The sequence below is a fragment of the Lepidochelys kempii genome, chromosome 8 (genome assembly GCF_965140285.1).
Source record: "Lepidochelys kempii isolate rLepKem1 chromosome 8, rLepKem1.hap1, whole genome shotgun sequence".
Classification (NCBI taxonomy): Eukaryota; Metazoa; Chordata; order Testudines; family Cheloniidae; genus Lepidochelys; species Lepidochelys kempii.
Genome location: NC_136387.1, coordinates 38,395,635 through 38,413,727, shown reverse-complemented (window position 1 = coordinate 38,413,727; position 18,093 = coordinate 38,395,635). Strand labels below are relative to the sequence as shown.

Here is an 18,093-nt window from a genome sequence, read left to right as displayed (position 1 = left end):
ACGATGAAATTTGACACCTCATTCTGTTACACGCTTTGATTTGAAATGATATTGATGTTCCCTAATGATTAAGGACGTTAACTCATTGTGAAATTGAGTGGAAAAATGACTCATTTAATAATTCTTTGAATAAGTATCTCCTTAAATGTCCGAAATGTCCCTTTAGAAGATTATATTAGAAAAATTGGAATATATTTACAGCATGACATAAATTCCAGGCATTTAAATTATGGCTGGAAAATTTAGGTGATTGATGCACAGTCATATCGCAGTCAAAATCAAAACCCTGCCAAAACACTATACTCGCAATTCTTCCCCTGGAAAGATTATAAGAAAGAGGTGACAGATAGTTAGTGCACTATTGGAATGTGGTCTGATACAGCACAGACAAGGGCAAGATACGAATCTATATAGAATAAAATACAACAAACAATTTTTGCTTCTACAAATCTACCACTAAACAGCAGGCGCCAACAATCCTTTGGTACTAAAACTCGGAGCACCTCATAACAGAAATTGCACACAAGCAAACACCGGGGGGTGGGGAGGAGTTACTCTGAAAAGATCGCAATATAAACTACTCTAAATTTCATAAATATCACCCGACAATGTGCTCACTTAAAAATCAAAGGGTAGACTTCACCTCGAATACCTCAATGAAAAAATTCACCTGTGGAAGCGTTTGGGTGTCAGATTTTGAGCCCTCTAAACCAAAATTACTGCTTAAAATTAAAATCGCAGCTTTGTCATTACAAAAGATAATCTCGGCTGTATTACTCTGCCCATTCGTTTTCAGAAAGTTTAATTAACTATTCCCAGCGTCTTTAGCACAATACAGGTTATAAGAATATGTTACGGTCCAATCATCGCAGTTTGGTAGAAATCGGTGATCCGCATAGTGGAATAAAGATTAGAATTGAGGTATTGAAGAATCAATGAAGTCTTTTATCTTCGGAATTTCATGATTAAAACCAGTACAACTGTTACTAGCGAGCAAAAGCAGATTAGCGCTAAAGCCAGAACCAAGTAGATTAATTAACGTGTTAATTCAAAAACTCACCTTGAGAAGAGTTTCGGATCCGGATTTGGGTGCTTCAGAACCACAATTATTCACAAGTAAAATCCTAGAGTTGTCATTGCAAAGGATATTCTCAGCTGTAACGTTCTGGTCACTACTTTTAAGCAAGTTAAATCCATTTTGCCCGCAGTCTGTAGCCAAACATAAATTATAGGAATACGGCAAGGCCCCGTCTTCGTACGATGGTAGGAACGTGGGATCAGCCTTGGAATAAAGAGCAGGCCTGACATATTGAAGAACAGAGGAGCTTTTTGAATTTCTAACTTTCATGGCTATCACCACTATAATTGTAATTAGAAATAAAAATGAGATCAGGGCTAAAGCCAGCACCATGTAGAACTGTAAATCAGACTGAGATTTCAAGTCACCCGATTGGTCACTCATTTCCGGAAGAGCCTCTTGGAAGCTCTCCGCAAACACCAGGTTGAGAGTCACTGTGGCGGACAGAGGCGGCTGCCCGTTGTCCTTCACCAGGGTGACCAGCCTGTGCTTCACAGCATCTCTGTCCGCAAAGGCGCGGGCTGTCCGGATCTCCCCGCTCTGCAGCCCCATGCTGAAGAGCGACGGGTCCGTGGCCTGGAGCAAGTGGTAGGAGAGCCAGGCATTGTGTCCTGAGTCAGCATCCACCGCCACCACCTTAGTCACCAGATAACCTGCCTCGGCCGAGCGAGGCACCATCTCGAACAAGGCGGAGCCATCGGCTCCGAGCGAGGGGTACAGGATGCGAGGGGCGTTATCATTCTGATCCACAATAAACACCCTGACGGTGACATTGCTGCTGAGAGGCGGGGACCCGCCGTCTTGGGCCTTCACTTGCACTTCAAACTCCCGGAATTGCTCGTAGTCGAAGGAGCGCTGCGCATAGATCGCTCCGGTCTGGGAGTTAATGGAGATGTAGGAGGAGAGAGGCAGCTCCTTCAGGTTGCTGCTCAAGATGGAATAAGTGACTCGGGCGTTCTGGTCCAGATCCCGGTCTGAGGCTTTTACACTGAAAATAGAGGCCCCCGAGGGATTGTTCTCTGGCACATAGGCGGTGTAGGAAGATTTTTCAAAGACAGGCGCGTTGTCATTGATATCTGAGATATGCAACAGGATGGTTTTCTGGGCAGAGAGTGGGGGAGTGCCTTTGTCTGTGGCTGTGATTGTGATATTGTACTCCGGGGTCCTCTCCCTGTCCAGGGTGCTGTCTGTGAGGAGCTTGTAGTAGTTAATAGAAGATGATATTATTTTAAAAGGCAAGTTGTGTTGAATATTACAACTGAGTTCTCCATTTTGTCCGGCATCTGGGTCACGAGCTTTGATCAGAACTATCACTGTTCCTGGCGGTGAGTCTTCGGGAATTGGACTGGATACTGAAAAAATCGTCACTTCCGGGGCGTTGTCGTTCTCATCCAGTATTTCTATATGAACTTTGCAGTGACCTGTCAGCCCACCCCCATCCCTGGCTTCCAATTCCATGGTGTATTCATTTTTCTCTTCAAAATCCAGAATCGCTGTATTTATAATTTCTCCGTTATCAGGGTCTAAATGGAATAATTTGCGGGTGTTTTCAGGTATGCTGTCGAAAAAGTATGTTATATGGCCATTTAAACCTTCGTCTTTGTCACTGGCTTTCACTTGAAGTATTAAGGAGCCCTTTGGTAGATTTTCCCTCAGGCTGACTTTGTAGATTTTTTCAGTGAATACTGGGGGGTTGTCATTGGCGTCAGTAATTTTAATCCTAACCTGAGCTGTCCCAGATCTGACTGGATCTCCCCCATCCAGAGCCGTCAGGATTAACTGGTGGGAACTTTCCTCCTCCCGATCCAAAGACTTTTCTAAGACTAATTCTGCTTGCTTTTTGCCATCTGGGCTCTCTTTCACTGCCATGGTAAAAGAAGGGTTTTTACTGAGTTGGTAATTTTGCAGTGAGTTGATCCCAGAATCCGGATCTTGCGCAGATTCTAGTCGAAATCTCGCACCCGGCAGTGCTGATTCGCTGATTTCTAGATCAATGTCACTCTTTATGAACCACGGGGCATTATCATTAATGTCTTGGATTGCGACATTCACGAGGTAAATATTTAAAGGATTTGTAACCACCGTTTCGAATGCCAGGACACAAAGGCGTGTCTCCCCGCATATCTCCTCCCGATCTATCCTTTCATTCACATACAGGTTGCCATTTTCCACATTCACACTGAAGTATGGCTTTTCCAAACTAATACGGAGCTTTCGCTGCGGCAGTTCTCTGACATGCAACCCCAAATCCTTGGCAAGATTCCCCACAAGGGAACCTTTGGCCATTTCCTCCGGAATCGAATAAAGGATCTGCTCCGAGACCGCCCGGCAGAATAAAGAGAATAAGAAAGGAAACAACAGTACCTGCCGTGTGACTGCCCATCCGGTCTGTATGTGTCCGGTTTCCATTTTACTCGCTTGCACTTATGCTCTTTTCCTTTCTTTTTTATTCCGTTTAGATCCTGTAGTTAAAATCCCGCCTGTATTGTAAATATCCCCAGCGATGAAAATAAAATAAAATCCCTTTATCACTCCAGTTGTGCATCCGAGTCCCGATAGAGGGTTTCTCTGAGCAGCGAGGCTGCTTGCGCTTTTGTCTGTGTTCTGCACTATGTGATTGAGCAATCACACTGCAGCCGGCTCCAATGGATCTTCGGCTGCAGCTCCGCACCGTATTGGCCAACAGCGGCACTCTGAGTCTCTGTCTGAGAACTGCAGCTCCAATGATATGATAAAAGTCTGGACGTAGGTACAGAGAGGGCAACGGAAATTCTTTTGGATCAATGCATTCCTTGGTCCATCCTTAGGTAGAAGAATATATAACGAACACACAAAAAGAATTTAGGAAAGCTGAATGGTATGGGTTTCCTTTTTGTCTGCTTTTTGTGTAGTTTGTATGTTCTGTCACCAAAGTGGCTTGATTTTAACAAAAAGCACAATGAAATTTGAATTATTACAAAATTTCCCTGTCCAGAATCAGGGACCTGGCACAAGAACTTATTTATCTTCAGAACTTCCTTCAAAAATAAAATACCTTTTCAGTCATCGTTCCATGTAAACGACCTAAATCTGGTCCGGTGGATTTCGTGGGATTTATGTTACTTTGGTGTAAAGAGAGCACAGGATCGTCAAGATCTAATAACACCTATCTGAAACTAAACAAGTAAACATAATATATTTGTAACTGAAGAGATTGCAGCCTCAATCAAAAAGGTTTCCCAGAGTTGTTATAAAACCCTCTATAAACTGATCCTTCCTTCCAACAAACAATTGCAGTTCCCTTTAAAAATACTGTGTATGTTACGCTTCACTTGCATTTGTGTTTGAATTGTAGTAACGTCGGAAAGTCCCAATGAAGATCGAGATCGAATTGTGTGTCAACAAAAAAGTACACATCACACTTGCCTGGAAGATTTATTATGTTACTTGAACCTGAGTCATTAATTAAGGCTAAAAAATAAAAAAAAAAAGTTATGGAAGAGAGAAGGGAAGTAGAGGGTCATAAGGAAAGTGGGATCACTCTAACATAAGGTGATAATGTGTGATGGTTCCAAAAAAGACGATGGGTTTTACAATAAATAAATATTTCCGGTTCCTAAAACACATAAACGTGGTTAAAAAGAAAAAGAAGAAAAGAAGCAAACTCACTTGAACAAATTTCTGCTCGCCTTCATCACTCTTTAAATCTGCCGATATTGACACAGGATACTTTATCTCACAAGTCTGCTGACTGGTCAGAGTATTTGAATAGTTTGATTTGGGAAAGTTGAACTGGCTCTTCCTGGAGTTCCTGGTTAGAGAACCTTCATATGAGTAGGAGTGAAGAAAAGCTCTGACTCCATCGATCCCCACAAACTGCGAGACGGGAACTCCACTGAAAGTCACACTCGAGGAGTCAAACAGCTGCGAGTTTCGCCACCTGCGGAGTCTCAGGGCCAGTAACACTAGGATAAAGGTAAAGAACAAGCAGGAAACGGAAGCCACAGCGATCACCAAATACAAGGTGAGGCTGGACTGGGGGTCTGCAGGAGCTGAAAGGCTGCTTAAATCGGAAAGGATTTCGGGGATGCTGTCAGCCACCACCACCGTGACAGTGGCTGTGGCAGAGAGAGGGGGCTGCCCGTTGTCCTTCACTAAAACCACCAGACTTTGCTTGAGCGCATCTTTGTCTACAAAGGAGCGCGCTGTCCTGATCTCGCCGCTGTGGAGTCCCACAGAGAAGAGCCCCGGCTCTGTAGCCTTCAGCAGCTGGTAGGAGAGCCAGGCGTTCTGCCCGGAGTCTGCATCCACCGCCACCACCTTAGTGACCAGGTAACCCGGCTCGGAGGAGCGAGGGGCCAACTCCACTCCCGTGGAGCCATCGGTGGGAAAGGAGGGGTGTAAGATGTGCGGGCTGTTGTCATTCTGATCCAGTATAAAGAGAGTGACGGAGACATTACTGCTGAGAGGTGGGGAACCCCCATCCTGAGCCTGCACTTGGAACCGAATCTCCCGGAACTGTTCGTAATCGAAGGAGCGCAGAGCGTAGAGAGCCCCAGTCTCAGAGTTAATGGAGATGGAGGAGGGGAGCGGAGCTTCCTGGTTCCGAGTTCCAGTAATGGAGTAAGTGACTCTGGCGTTCTCCCCCGAGTCAGGATCATTCGCTTTCAGGGAACAAACGGAAGCTCCTCTGGGATTGTTCTCTGTGATGTACAAAGTGTAGGATGTCTGGTTGAAAATAGGAGCGTTGTCGTTTATGTCTGAAAGCTGTACTAAAATAGTTGTTGTTGAGGATAAAGGAGGAGTCCCTCGGTCTGTGGCTGTGATAGTTACATTGTAATCGGAGACCCTCTCCCGGTCCAATGCTCTGTCACTCACCAAGCTGTAATAATTGTCAAATGATTTCTGTAACCTGAATGGCAGGTTGGGTGGTATAGAACATATGACATCACCATTCTCTCCGGAATCCAGATCATGTAAATGTATAAAGACGATCACAGTTCCCGGCGGGCTGTCTTCGCTCACAGAGTTGGTGACTGAGGTGACTGTAATCTGTGGCTCATTATCATTGATATCAATAACAGCTATCAGAACTTTAGACCTGGCCGAGAGGTCTCCAACGTCTTTGGCTTGAATCTCCATTTCATATAATGCAGCTTCCTCATAATCCAGGTTTCCCACAGTTGATATTTCCCCCGTTTTAGAATCCACCTGGAATATCTGGGACGCTTTGTCTTTCATCTTCCGGAGTGAATATGTGACCTCCGAATGTATCGCTTCGTCCGGATCTGTGGCGTTTACTGTCAGCAGCAGAGACCCGACGGGCACATTTTCCAAAACACTCACTTTATAGACAGGCTGACTGAAAACTGGTGCATTGTCATTTGCGTCAAGGACAACAACGCGGATCTGTGCAGTTCCGGACCTAACTGGATCTCCACCGTCAGTGGCTCTGAGGATTAGATCGTGAACATCTTGTTCTTCCCGGTCTAGAGACTTTTCCAGCACCAGTTCGGCATATTTGTCTCCATCAGCTCCCGTTTGCACATCCAGAGAGAAGTGTTTGTTACTGCTGAGATAATAGCCCTGCACAGAATTAATTCCGACATCTGGATCCTGCGCCCCCTCAAGAGAATATCGGGTTCCCACAGCGACTAACTCACTGATTCTAAATTCCAATTCATCTTCTTGGAAGCGGGGCTCATTGTCATTAATATCTGTGATTTCAACTTCAACTGCAAAAAGTTTAGCTTTATCCTTAACGAGAACCTCAAAATTTAGCAGACATTTCTCCATCTGTCCGCAGATCTGCTCTCTGTCAATCCTTTCCGTGGAGTATAAATAACCGCTTTTAACATTCAGAGCAAAATATTGCCTCTTACCTCTGGAAACGATGCGGACTCCGCGGTCTGAAAACTCCTTTGTATCGAGCCCCAGATCCTTAACGATATTCCCCACGAAAGAGCCTTTCTGCATTTCCTCCGGAATGGAATAGCGAATGTGCCCAGAAATTGCCTCCCAAACGGTAAAAAATACAAAGCAGAACAGGACTCGCCGGTTGCAGTCCCGGAGCCTCTTTATATCCGTCATGTCTAGCACTGGAAATAGATGTCTCAGAGTCCGTGTGTCCGAACAGTATATAAAAAATAGTAAAAAATAAAAATAAAAATCCTGCTTTTCAATCAGTAGTTCGTGGATCAAGAGCCTCCCCGGGGGTTTAGTGCAGCTGTGCTGTACTGTGTATCCTGGCTTTTTCAAAGACTGTCTGGTCTGTGTGTTGTGCGATCTGTTACAGCGGGCAGGGGCTGGCCTGATCTCTCCTCACATTTGTCTCCCTGATTGGTGAACAGCGACACTCAGAGTCTCAACCAATAACTGCAGCAGTTTAGATACATAATTTTAAACGCACTTTTCCCCAATATGTGTGTTAGTTAATTTCTCCAGCATCTTTAGTCTCCTAATGTATATTATATATTAATTAGGGCTCTCGGTTAATCACAGTTAACTCAGGTGACTAACTAAAAAAAAATAATCGGGATTAATCGCAGTTTTACTTGGACTGTTAAACAATACAATACCAATTGACATTTATTAAATATTGTGGATGTTTTTCTACTTTTCGTATATATTCTGTGTTGAAATTGAAATCAAAGTGTATATTATTTTTATTACAGTGCAAATAACTTTTTATATTATTTGCACTGTAAAATGATAAACAAAAGAAATAGTATTTTTCAATTCACCTCATACAAGTAGTGTAGTGCAATCTCTGTTGTGGAAGTGCAATTTACAAGTGTAGATTTTTTTTGTTAGGTATCTGCATTCAAAAACAAAATAATGCAAAACTTTAGAGCCTTCAAGTCCACTCAGTCCTACTTCTTGTTGGCCAATCCCTAAGAGAAACAAGTTTGTTTACATTTAAGGGAGATAATGTTGGCCGCTTCTTATTTACAATGTCACCTGACAGTGAGAACAGGTGATGTTATTTGTTTTTGTATGCCCCATCATGCTTCCGTCACCGTTCCAGAGGACAGGCTTCCATGCTGATGATGCTTGTTAAAAAAATAATGGGTTAAGTACATTGGTGACTGAACTGCTTGGGGGAGAATTGTCTGTCCCCTGCTCTGTTCTACCCGCATTCTGCCATGTATTTCCTGTGACAGCAGTTTCAAATGATGACCCAGCACATGTTGTTCATTTTTGGGAACACTTTCACTGCAGATTTCACAAAAGGCAAAGAAGGTACCAATATGAGATTTCTAAAGATAGCTGTCAAGGTTCCTTCCCCACTCTGAACTCTAGGGTACAGCTGTGGGGACCTGCATGAAAGACCCCCTAAGTTTATTCCTATGAGCTTAGGTTAAAAACTTCCTCAAGGTACAAACTTTGCCTTGGCCTTGAACAGTATGCTGCCACCACCAAGCCTGTTAACAAAGAACAGGGAAAGAGCCCAGTTGTAGATGTCTTCTCCCAAAATATCCCCCCAAGCCCTACACCCCATTTCCTGGGGAGGGCTTGATAAAAATCCTCACCAATTTGTACAGGTGAACACAGACCCAAACCCTTGGATCTTAAGAACAATGAAAAACAATCAGGTTCTTAAAAGAAGAATTTTAATTAAAGAAAAGGTAAAAGAATCACCCCTGTAAAATCAGGATGGTGAATACCTTACAGGGTAATCTGATTCAAAACCTAGAGAATCCCTCTTGGCAAAACCTTAAGTTACAAAAAGACACAAAAACAGGAATATACATTCCATTCAGCAGGGTTATTTTACCAGCCATTAAGCAAAAGGAAATCTAACGCATTTCTAGCTAAATTACTTACTAACTTTTTACAGGAGTTCTGAAGAGCTTTCCTGATCTGTTCCCCGCAAAAGCACCACACAGACAGAGAGACCTTTTGTTCCCCCTGCCCCTCCAGCTTTGAAAGTATCTTGTCTCCTCATTGGTCATTTTGGTCAGGTGCCAGCGAGGTTATCTTAGCTTCTTAACCCTTTACAGGTGAAAGGGTTTTGCCTCTGGCCAGAAGGGATTTAAAGGTGGTTACCCTTCCCTTTATATTTATGACAATAGCTATGGCACTGGACCCAAGATTTAAAGAATCTGAAGTGCCTTTCAAAATCTGAGAGGGGCAGGGTGTGGAGCATGCTTGCAGAAGTCTTAAAAGAGCAACACTCCAATGCAGAAAATACAGAACCCAAACCACCAAAAAAGAAAATCAATCTTCTGCTGGTGGCATCTGACTTAGATAATGAAAATGAACATGGGTCAGTCTGTACTGCTTTGGATTGTTATGGAGTAGAACCTATCGTAACCATGTGCGCATGTCCCCTGGAATGGTGGTTGAAGCATGAAGAGACATATGAATCTTTAACACATCTGGCATGTAACGCTGGCTACAACAGTGCCATGAGGATGCCTGTTCTCACTTTCAGGTCACATTGTAAACAAGAAGAGGGCAGCATTATCTCCTGAAAATTTAAACAAACTTCTTTGTCTGAGTGACTGGCTGAACAAGAAGTAGGACTGAGTGGACTTGTAGGCTCTAAAGTTTTATATTGTTTTATTTTTGAATGCAGGGTATTTTTATATAATTCTATGTTTTTAAATTCAGCTTTCATGATAAAGAGATCACATTACAGTATTTGTATTAGGTGATTTGAAAAATACTATTTCTTTTGTTTTTTTACAGTGCAAATTCATGTAATCAAAAATAAATATAAAGCTAGCACTGTACACTTTGTATTCTGTTTTGTAATTGAAATCAATATATTTGAAAATGTAGAAAACATTCAGAAATATTTAAATAGTATTTTATTAATAGTGCAATTAATTGTGCAATTAATCACAATTAGTTTTTTATATCACATGATTAATCACAATTAATTTTTGTAATCACTTGACAGCCCTAATATTAATTAAACAAATCTAGATGCAAAATACATATTATCTGATGATAGATATGTTGTAAAGCTGAACTCTTCCCTTTAATCCATTAGTCACATAATAAAACTGTGGCAAATGGAACACAACCTCTCTGCTTAATTTCCTCATTTTGAAATGACACACAAATTTATTTTTTGCATAATAAAGTAAAGTAATCCTGTATTTATGTCACATTGTAATAAACAAGAAGAATAATTTTAGTTTACACATTATTGTGTGAAATCACACATAGTCCCATGCACTTTCCCTTCCAATGAACAATTTGTTCGCCTTTCTGTTTAGAATTTATCTTCTATTTATTTGTTCACTTATATATTAATTTAGGCATTCATCATAGGGCAAACGTGCCTATCCAGTGCCTTAGAGACTTTTGCATAGTATAATAATATTTGTGAACTTTATCAAATCCAGTAGCCTACTGTAATTGCAAGGTTAAGATTCATACATCCAGAAAACTAAAATATAAATTATCCTGCACACCAGCACAAATTACAATTAGTCTCCCTTGGCTCCAAGAGCCCATGAAATCAGATTGGCTTTGCAGCATGCGCTAAAGGTCAACAGAATTTGGCTAAATTGGCCCAGGTGGACTAGCAATCATTTCCAAAGCAGAGGAGAGAGAAAGCCCTGTCAGCAGATGGAGCTCCAGTTCTGGTGCTGCAGTGTAATGCATTTACCGCAGTACGTGAGACAGGGAGAGATGATCTCTCCAAGAGACGGCCCCCACACCCGTTCAGGAGTTTATAGTCCAAAACCAGAATATTGAACACCCCTTGGAAACAAATATGCAGCCATTGCTGATCATGGAGCACTGATTCTAACTTCAGAGGACAAATAGAAAATACATTTAAGGAATAATGCAAGAATATCTCATAGGTGTTGTGCACATGTTTCATCAATATGTAAACTAGGATATTTAAAAATATTACTCCTTTTGGGTAACCCAGTATATGTTCTTTGTAGCGTTGTTTTCAATATGCCAGCCCTGAATGGTGAGTTCATTCACATAGACGGATGAACAGAAGGGAGAAGGGAGGTAGAAAGCTAGACAGGAAATCTGACTAGCAGATCAGATTTCTAACAGTGTGTCTTTAGTTAACTGTCCCTATTTTGACTTTAATTTTTACATTTATTTTGGAGGCATTTCTGTTGATGTTATGAGTTATTTACTTATCTGCTAATTTATTCTATGAATTCATACAATTAATATATTTTAATGGTTTTGTCATTCTTAAAATTGATGGAAAACCAAAAAGAAAAATATTATGAATTTAAAAGGTAATGCATCATCTACATAGCCATAAATGGAAAACTGCTGATACACAGTTTATTTTATCATTGCAATGTGTCTCGAGAACTTTCTGCCTTATCACTTTGATACTACTTTAATAATGTCAAGGCCCCGAACAAATATAAATAAATAAATGCCGATATAAAAATTGGTTGTTCAGAGAATTACTATTTCTAATTCATCAGGTTTAACGTTAAATGACATATAACTCCTTGATTTGCCACTACTAAAATATATAAAGATACAAGCTCATGCAAGCGCATGAGCACAGAAACTCACCTTCCCAACGCGGTCAGGTTCAGACTTTTGGTCTACGGAAGCGGAGGTACTGTTGCTCATTATAAACATCTGAGAGTTGTCATTGGAAAGGATAATCTCTCCTACATCCTTCTGGCCATTTGGTTTTAGAATATTAGAGTTATTCGTTCCGGAGTCTACGGCTAAACACAGATTATAGCTACACGGTAAAGTCGCATCACAGTAGCTGGGTGGGAATCTAGGACCCGCCTTGGAATAATCAGAACCGAAACAGCTCAGAACTGGGGGATTCCTTGCTCTATAAAATTTCATCACAATGGCCAGTGTCACTGCCAGGAGGAACAAAAATGAGATCAGGGCTAAAGCCAACACCAAGTAGAACTGTAAATCAGACTGAGATGCCGAGTCACCCGATTGGTCGCTCATTTCCGGAAGAGCCTCTTGGAAGCTCTCCGCAAACACCAGGTTGAGAGTCACTGTGGCTGACAGAGGCGGCTGCCCGTTGTCCTTCACCAGGGTGACTAGCCTGTGCTTCACAGCATCTCTGTCCGCAAAGGCGCGGGCTGTCCGGATCTCCCCGCTCTGCAGCCCCATGCTGAAGAGCGACGGGTCCGTGGCCTGGAGCAAGTGGTAGGAGAGCCAGGCATTGTGTCCTGAGTCAGCATCCACCGCCACCACCTTAGTCACCAGATAACCTGCCTCGGCCGAGCGAGGCACCATCTCGAACAAGGCGGAGCCATCGGCTCCGAGCGAAGGGTACAGGATGCGAGGGGCGTTATCATTCTGATCCACAATAAACACCCTGACGGTGACATTGCTGCTGAGAGGCGGGGACCCGCCGTCTTGGGCCTTCACTTGCACTTCAAACTCCCGGAATTGCTCGTAGTCGAAGGAGCGCTGCGCATAGATCGCTCCGGTCTGGGAGTTAATGGAGATGTAGGAGGAGAGAGGCACCTCTTCGAGGTTGCTGCTCAGGATGGAGTAAGTGACTCGGGCGTTCCGGTCCAGATCCCGATCTGAGGCTTTTACACTGAAAATAGAGGCCCCCGAGGGGTTGTTCTCTGGCACATAGGCGGTGTAGGAAGGTTTCTCAAAGACAGGGGCGTTGTCATTGATATCTGAGATCTGCAACAGGATGATTTTCTGGGCGGAGAGAGGGGGGGTGCCTTTGTCTGCGGCGGTAACTGTAATATTATACTCTGGGATCTTTTCTCTGTCCAGGGTGCTGTCTGTGATTATTTTGTAGTAATTACGAGAGGAGGACAGTATTTTAAAAGGCAAGTCGTGTTGAAGGTGACAGGTGATTTTTCCATTTTCTCCTGCATCTCGGTCACGGGCTCTTATAAGAGCTATCACTGTCCCGGCCACTGAGTCTTCAGGGATAGGACTGGACACGGATGTAAGGGTTACTTCGGGGGCGTTGTCATTCTCGTCAATAATTTCTATTTGAACTTTGCAGTGGCCAGTCAGGTCACCCCCATCCCTGGCTTTAATTCCCATCGTATATTTATTCGTCTCTTCAAAATCCAGAATATCTGTATTTGTTATTACTCCATTTTCGTGATCTATTTTGAATAACTGCAGGGCATTTTTGGGGGCATTACTGAAGGAATAACTGATTTCTCCATATAATCCTTCATCCTTATCCATTGCTTTCACCTGTACCACTACGGAGCCTTTGGCTAGATTTTCACTTACTCTGACTTTGTAGATCTCTTCAGTGAATATTGGGGGATTGTCATTGGCATCAGTGATTTTAATGTTAATCTGAGCGGTCCCAGTTCTCACAGGGTCCCCCCCATCCACAGCCGTCAAGATCAAGATATGAGAAGTCTGGTGCTCCCGATCCAAAGGTCTGTCTAAAACTAATTCTGCGTATTTATTGCCATCTGCATTCTCCTTCACTGCCAGGATAAAATACTGATTTGGGCTGAGCCGGTAATTTTGCAGTGAATTCAGTCCCACATCTGGATCTTGTGCCGATTCGAGTGGAAAGCGCGCCCCTGGCAGTGTAAATTCATTGATTTCTAACACAACGTTATTTTCGTCGAAGCTCGGGGCGTTATCATTAATGTCCTGAATTGCTATATCCATGTTGTAAATGTTTAAAGGGGTTTCAACCACCGTTTCGAATGTCAGGACACAAAGGGGTGTCTCCCCACATATCTCCTCACGGTCTATCCTGCCATTCACATACAGGTTGCCATTTTTCCCATTCACACTGAAATACTGCTTTTCAGAACTGACCCGGAGCTTCCGCTGCGGCAGTTCTTTGACATCCAATCCCAAATCCTTGGCGAGATTCCCCACAAGGGAACCTTTGGCCATTTCCTCAGGAATGGAGTAACGAATATGCCCCGAGACCGCCCGGCAGAACAAAGAGAATAAGAAGGGAAACAAAAGTACTTGCCGTGTGACTGCTTGGCCGCTCGGTCTCTGCCTGTTTTCCATCCCACTCAGGCTTGCTTTTATTTTCTTATTTATTCCACTTCGATTTTGTGCTTTAAATCCCCGTTAGAATGTCAAAATCCACGGTGTTGGAGAGTAAATAAAATTACCATCTCAATCTAATTTTCCAGGAGAGTTTTGAGACTGGGTGTCTCTCAACAGCGAACTGTATGTAGGTTTGTGTAATCGCTGACTGAGCAAGCTCAGTGCAGGAGGCTTTAGTGGATATCCGACTGCAGCTCCAGCTCTGCACTGGCTAACAGCGGCACTCTGAGTCTGAGTTACAGAACTGCAACTGGTTGGTCTCATCAAAACGCTCATGTCTAAAGAGCATAATGAAAGTCCTAAAACAGATGACTAGAGAAAACCATCCTATGTATCGGAAAAAGTTAAAAGAATCGGTAAAAATGAGTAGTAAGATACACGCCCACTCCCCTCTGTTTTCTGTGAGTTTTGTATATTCAGTAACAAGTCGGTTTAATTACGAATAAAAGCGTCATTACTTATATTTCTAAGAAGGAAAATTTTCTATCTGGAAACCCAAACCCATGCAGCAAAGCTTCCCTGAATTCCTGTAATATGTGACAGATTTGCTGTTCTTCCATACACAAAGCCAGATTTTAATCTCAGTTACAGCAATGTAAAGGGATAGGAATTCGTCTAAAGTGAAGGGGGCAGTCTGGTCCAATAGATAATACACAGTGTTAGGAATCATGAGACCTAAGCTATACTATGTCCTTGCCATTGTCTGGTGTTGTCTAGCAATTTATGTTTTCCATACTTTAGTTGATCAGTTAGTAAAGGAGGATACCACTCTGATTATGTACTTTTGCAAACATTTTAGATTTATGGATGAAAATTGTTATTTAGGTGCTAAATGTTATTATTACTCCAAATTCACATCTACGTAAATGAACGCAAAATATGCCCCAGGATGAGACAACAAAATATATACAATTGAGAATTCGGAACCAGAAACTAAAAAAAGTAAATTCTATGGCTACTGAATTTATGTGTCTGAACTCTCTTGCTTTGAAGTCCAGACTACTGTACCCCTTTCAGGAGTTATCATCCCTTGATATTATTCTCATTATACATCTAAGAATTACTGTGATGCTGGCAGACCAGGTTGCATCTCATGCCAAGGTGCCCATGTCTCAATTGAACACTGGCAATAGATAGCCAGAATCAGTCTGACTCACTCATATGTTATGTTAGTATTGTTAAAACAGGTATTAGGATGAAAGAACGTGTTTAAAGTTTAGACTTTATTGAAGGTTTGTGAGTTGCTGCATGCATTTATCTCATTATAATATCTGCACCCCATATTGTAAAGCAATATTTGAATGGTTGTATTGTGAGCGTCTGTGACTGTGTAAATCACCAGACAAGGGGGAGACATCATTTAATGTGAAGGGCTGATTTTCAACAGAAGATGTTACACCCTTCCCAAAAGGAAAGGTCCATCTATACCAGATGGACAATTGTGGACCCTGCAGCTGGAAGATCCCTGCACACTGTCAACAAGAGGACAAAAGACTTTTGTTATTCTGTCCTCCTCCTTGTGAAGATGAATCATGCAAGGGGACTCCTCCCATTAGTTATGTTTGCCATTCAGAGACTTGGCAGGAGGGGAATAAAAACCCAAAACAAAAGAAAATTATTATCTCTATGCTGCTTGGACTTGGGGGTGGGAGGGCTAACTTTTCTAAACATAAGCAAGAGATCCCTAGTTGCTTAGCCTGGATTACTCCTAAATCATACATAGAGCTTGTCAATTTTAGCTGTTATTTCCTTTTGAAAATTGATTGTATGTCTTTTGTGCATATGTTTACCTGCTTTAACCTTGTTAATAACTGTTATGTTTCACTTTCCTATTTAATAACTCTTTATAGAGTTTGTTGTATGATTAGTTACAGTGTTGTCTTTGGTGTGAGATCTAAGGTACAATTGAGCTGGGGTAAGTGACTGGTCCTTTGGGACTGGGAATAACATAAACCCTGCTGTGCTTCTTGGTTTAAGGAACCAGCTATGACAAAGGTTCACGCACTGGGTGGTGATAGATCAGGACTACCTGAACCATGTGGGAATTGCATTGGAGAGGCTTAGAGAAGCCAAGCTCACTGTCAAGGTGTCCAAATGCAAGATGAGGGCAGCAGAAGTACTTAATTTAGGATACAGGATGGGCAGTGGGTTTGTTCGCCCTGCTCCTCTAAAAGTAAAAGCCATTGGGAATTGGCCTGCCCCACGAACCAGGAAGCAGGTCCAAGAACCAAGACTAGCCCATGAACCAAGAAACAGGTTTATTGCTCTGGCGAGTAATTACCAGAGGTTTGTAAAGGGGTTTAGCAACATTGTGGTCCCATAACCAGACCTTATAAAAAAGGGAAAACCATACTGGGTGATATGGACTGAGGTCTGTGAGAAAGGTTTCAAGGGCATAAAAGAGGCTTTGCCAGTTTAAGTTATCCCTGATTTCAGCAAACCTTGTGCTGTGCACTGATACTTCTGATATTGGGTTACATGCATTGCTAATGCAGGCTGGGTTGGGGACAACAGCGACCCCATTGCCTTTTTAAGTAAAAAACTGACCCACATGTAACAGAACTATGATGTCATCAAGAGGGAATGTTGTGCCATAGTCTGGACTGCTAAACAACTTAAGCCTTATCTGCCTACTAGAAAATTTAAGGTTCTAATGGACCACTCCCTGTTAATTTGGTTGCACAGGGCCAATAGGACCAATTTGAGACTACTATGTAGGAGCCTAGCACTACAGAAGTATGACACAGAAATAATGCATATCCAGGGAAAAGAAAATGTAGTGGCAGATGCCTTATCATGGATGGTGGATTATGAGGCTTAGTCAGGAGTATCAATGACATCCCTTCCTACACCGGTTTTTCATTGGGGGTGTGACACTGGCACACCAGGACAGCTCATGCCAGGGTTCCCATGTCTCAACTGACCAATGCATAGCTGGAATCAGCCTGGCTCATCTGTTTGTTATTATGGTTATAACAGGTATTAGAATAAGAATGTGTTTAGATTTTATTAAATGTTTGTAAGTTCCTGCATATATTAATTTCATTTATAACATCTGCATCCCATATAAGGGAAATATAGCCTAGGTGGAGCTACTTATAAGGTGGCTGCATTACTGGTTGGAAAACCGTTCCCAGTGAATAGTTATCAGTGGTTTACAGTCAAGCTGTATCAAGTGGTGTCCTCCAGGCATAGGTCCTGTCTGGTTCTGTTCAGGATCTTCATAAATGATTTAAATAATGGCATAGAGAGTATATTATAAAATTTGTGGATGATACCAAGCTGGGAGAGGTTGCTTGGAAAATACAACTAACATTCAAAATTATCTGGAAAAACTGGAGAAATGGTCTGAATTAAATAGAATTAAATTCAATAAGGACAAATGCAAAGTACTCCACTTAGGAAGGAACAATCAATTGCACACATACAAAATGGGAAATGACTTCCTAAGAATGAGTACAGCTGAAAGGGATCTGGGGGTGATTGTGGATCACAAGCTAAATATGAGTCAACAGTGTAACACTACTGCAAAAAAAAAAGTAAACATTGTTCTGGAATGTATTAGCAGGAGTGTTGTAAGCGAGACACTAGAAGTAATTCTTCCAATCTATTCCACACTGATAAGGCCTCTAGTGTCCAAATTCTGGATGCCACATTTCAGGAAAGATGTAGACAAATTGGAGAAAGTCCAGAGGACAGCAACAAAAATGATTAAAGGTCTAGAAAATATGACCTATGAGGAAAGATTGACAGAATTGGGTTTGTTTAATCTGGAGAAGAGAAGACTGAGGGGGGACATAACAGTTTTCAAGTACATAAAAGATTATTACAAGAAGAAGGGTGAAGATTTGTTCTTGTTAACCTTTGAGGATAGGACAAGAAGCAATGGGCCTAGATAGCAGCAAGGGAGGTTTAGGTTCGTCATTAGGAAAAGCTTCCTAACTGTCAGGGTAGTTAAGCACTAGAATAAATTGCATAGGGAGGTTGTGAAATCTCTGTCACTGGAAATTTTTAAGAGTAGGTTAGACAAACACCATTAAGGGATG

At 42.2% G+C, this 18,093-nt stretch overlaps 3 protein-coding genes and 1 pseudogene across 11 annotated transcripts in view; all 4 read right to left on the bottom strand.

Moving 5' to 3' along the window:
* The window catches only part of LOC144929056 (protocadherin gamma-C5-like), a 373,601-nt gene that overhangs the window by 191,650 nt on the left and 163,858 nt on the right, over positions 1–18,093 (bottom strand). The window contains exon 1 of one of the 9 annotated variants that reach the window (XM_073356121.2): positions 11,576–11,761. The exons of 7 other annotated variants lie outside the window; for them this stretch is intronic. In XM_073356121.2, the coding sequence (XP_073212222.2) occupies positions 11,576–11,644 (69 nt within the window). In that variant the 5' untranslated portion in view covers positions 11,645–11,761. Of the gene's footprint in view, positions 1–3,442; positions 3,675–11,575; positions 11,762–18,093 lie in introns of those variants that run through there. One more of the 9 variants, XM_073356159.2, reaches the window with a different exon arrangement.
* LOC140916409 (protocadherin gamma-B5) lies at positions 1,049–3,416 on the bottom strand. The gene has a single exon (XM_073358062.1). The coding sequence runs from the start codon at positions 3,362–3,364 to the stop codon at positions 1,049–1,051; it is 2,316 nt and encodes a 771-aa protein (XP_073214163.1). The 5' UTR covers positions 3,365–3,416.
* On the bottom strand, positions 3,704–7,177 carry LOC144930802 (protocadherin gamma-A5-like). The gene is made up of 2 exons (XM_078854155.1): positions 4,727–7,177; positions 3,704–3,880 (listed from the first exon to the last, which is right to left on the bottom strand). The coding sequence occupies exons 1-2, from the start codon at positions 7,145–7,147 to the stop codon at positions 3,704–3,706; spliced, it is 2,598 nt and encodes an 865-aa protein (XP_078710281.1). The 5' UTR covers positions 7,148–7,177.
* On the bottom strand, positions 11,651–14,221 carry LOC144930801 (protocadherin gamma-B1 pseudogene; annotated as a pseudogene).

Coding starts and splice junctions, on each gene's coding strand:
- LOC140916409 (XM_073358062.1), bottom strand. CDS start 3,364: ATGGCCAAAGGTTCCCTTGTGGGGAATCTTGCCAAGGATTTGGGGTTG.
- LOC144930802 (XM_078854155.1), bottom strand. CDS start 7,147: ATGACGGATATAAAGAGGCTCCGGGACTGCAACCGGCGAGTCCTGTTC. Junction 3,881..4,726: donor GCGAGCAGAAATTTGTTCAA/GTGAGTTTGCTT, acceptor CTTCTACCTAAG/GATGGACCAAGGAATGCATT.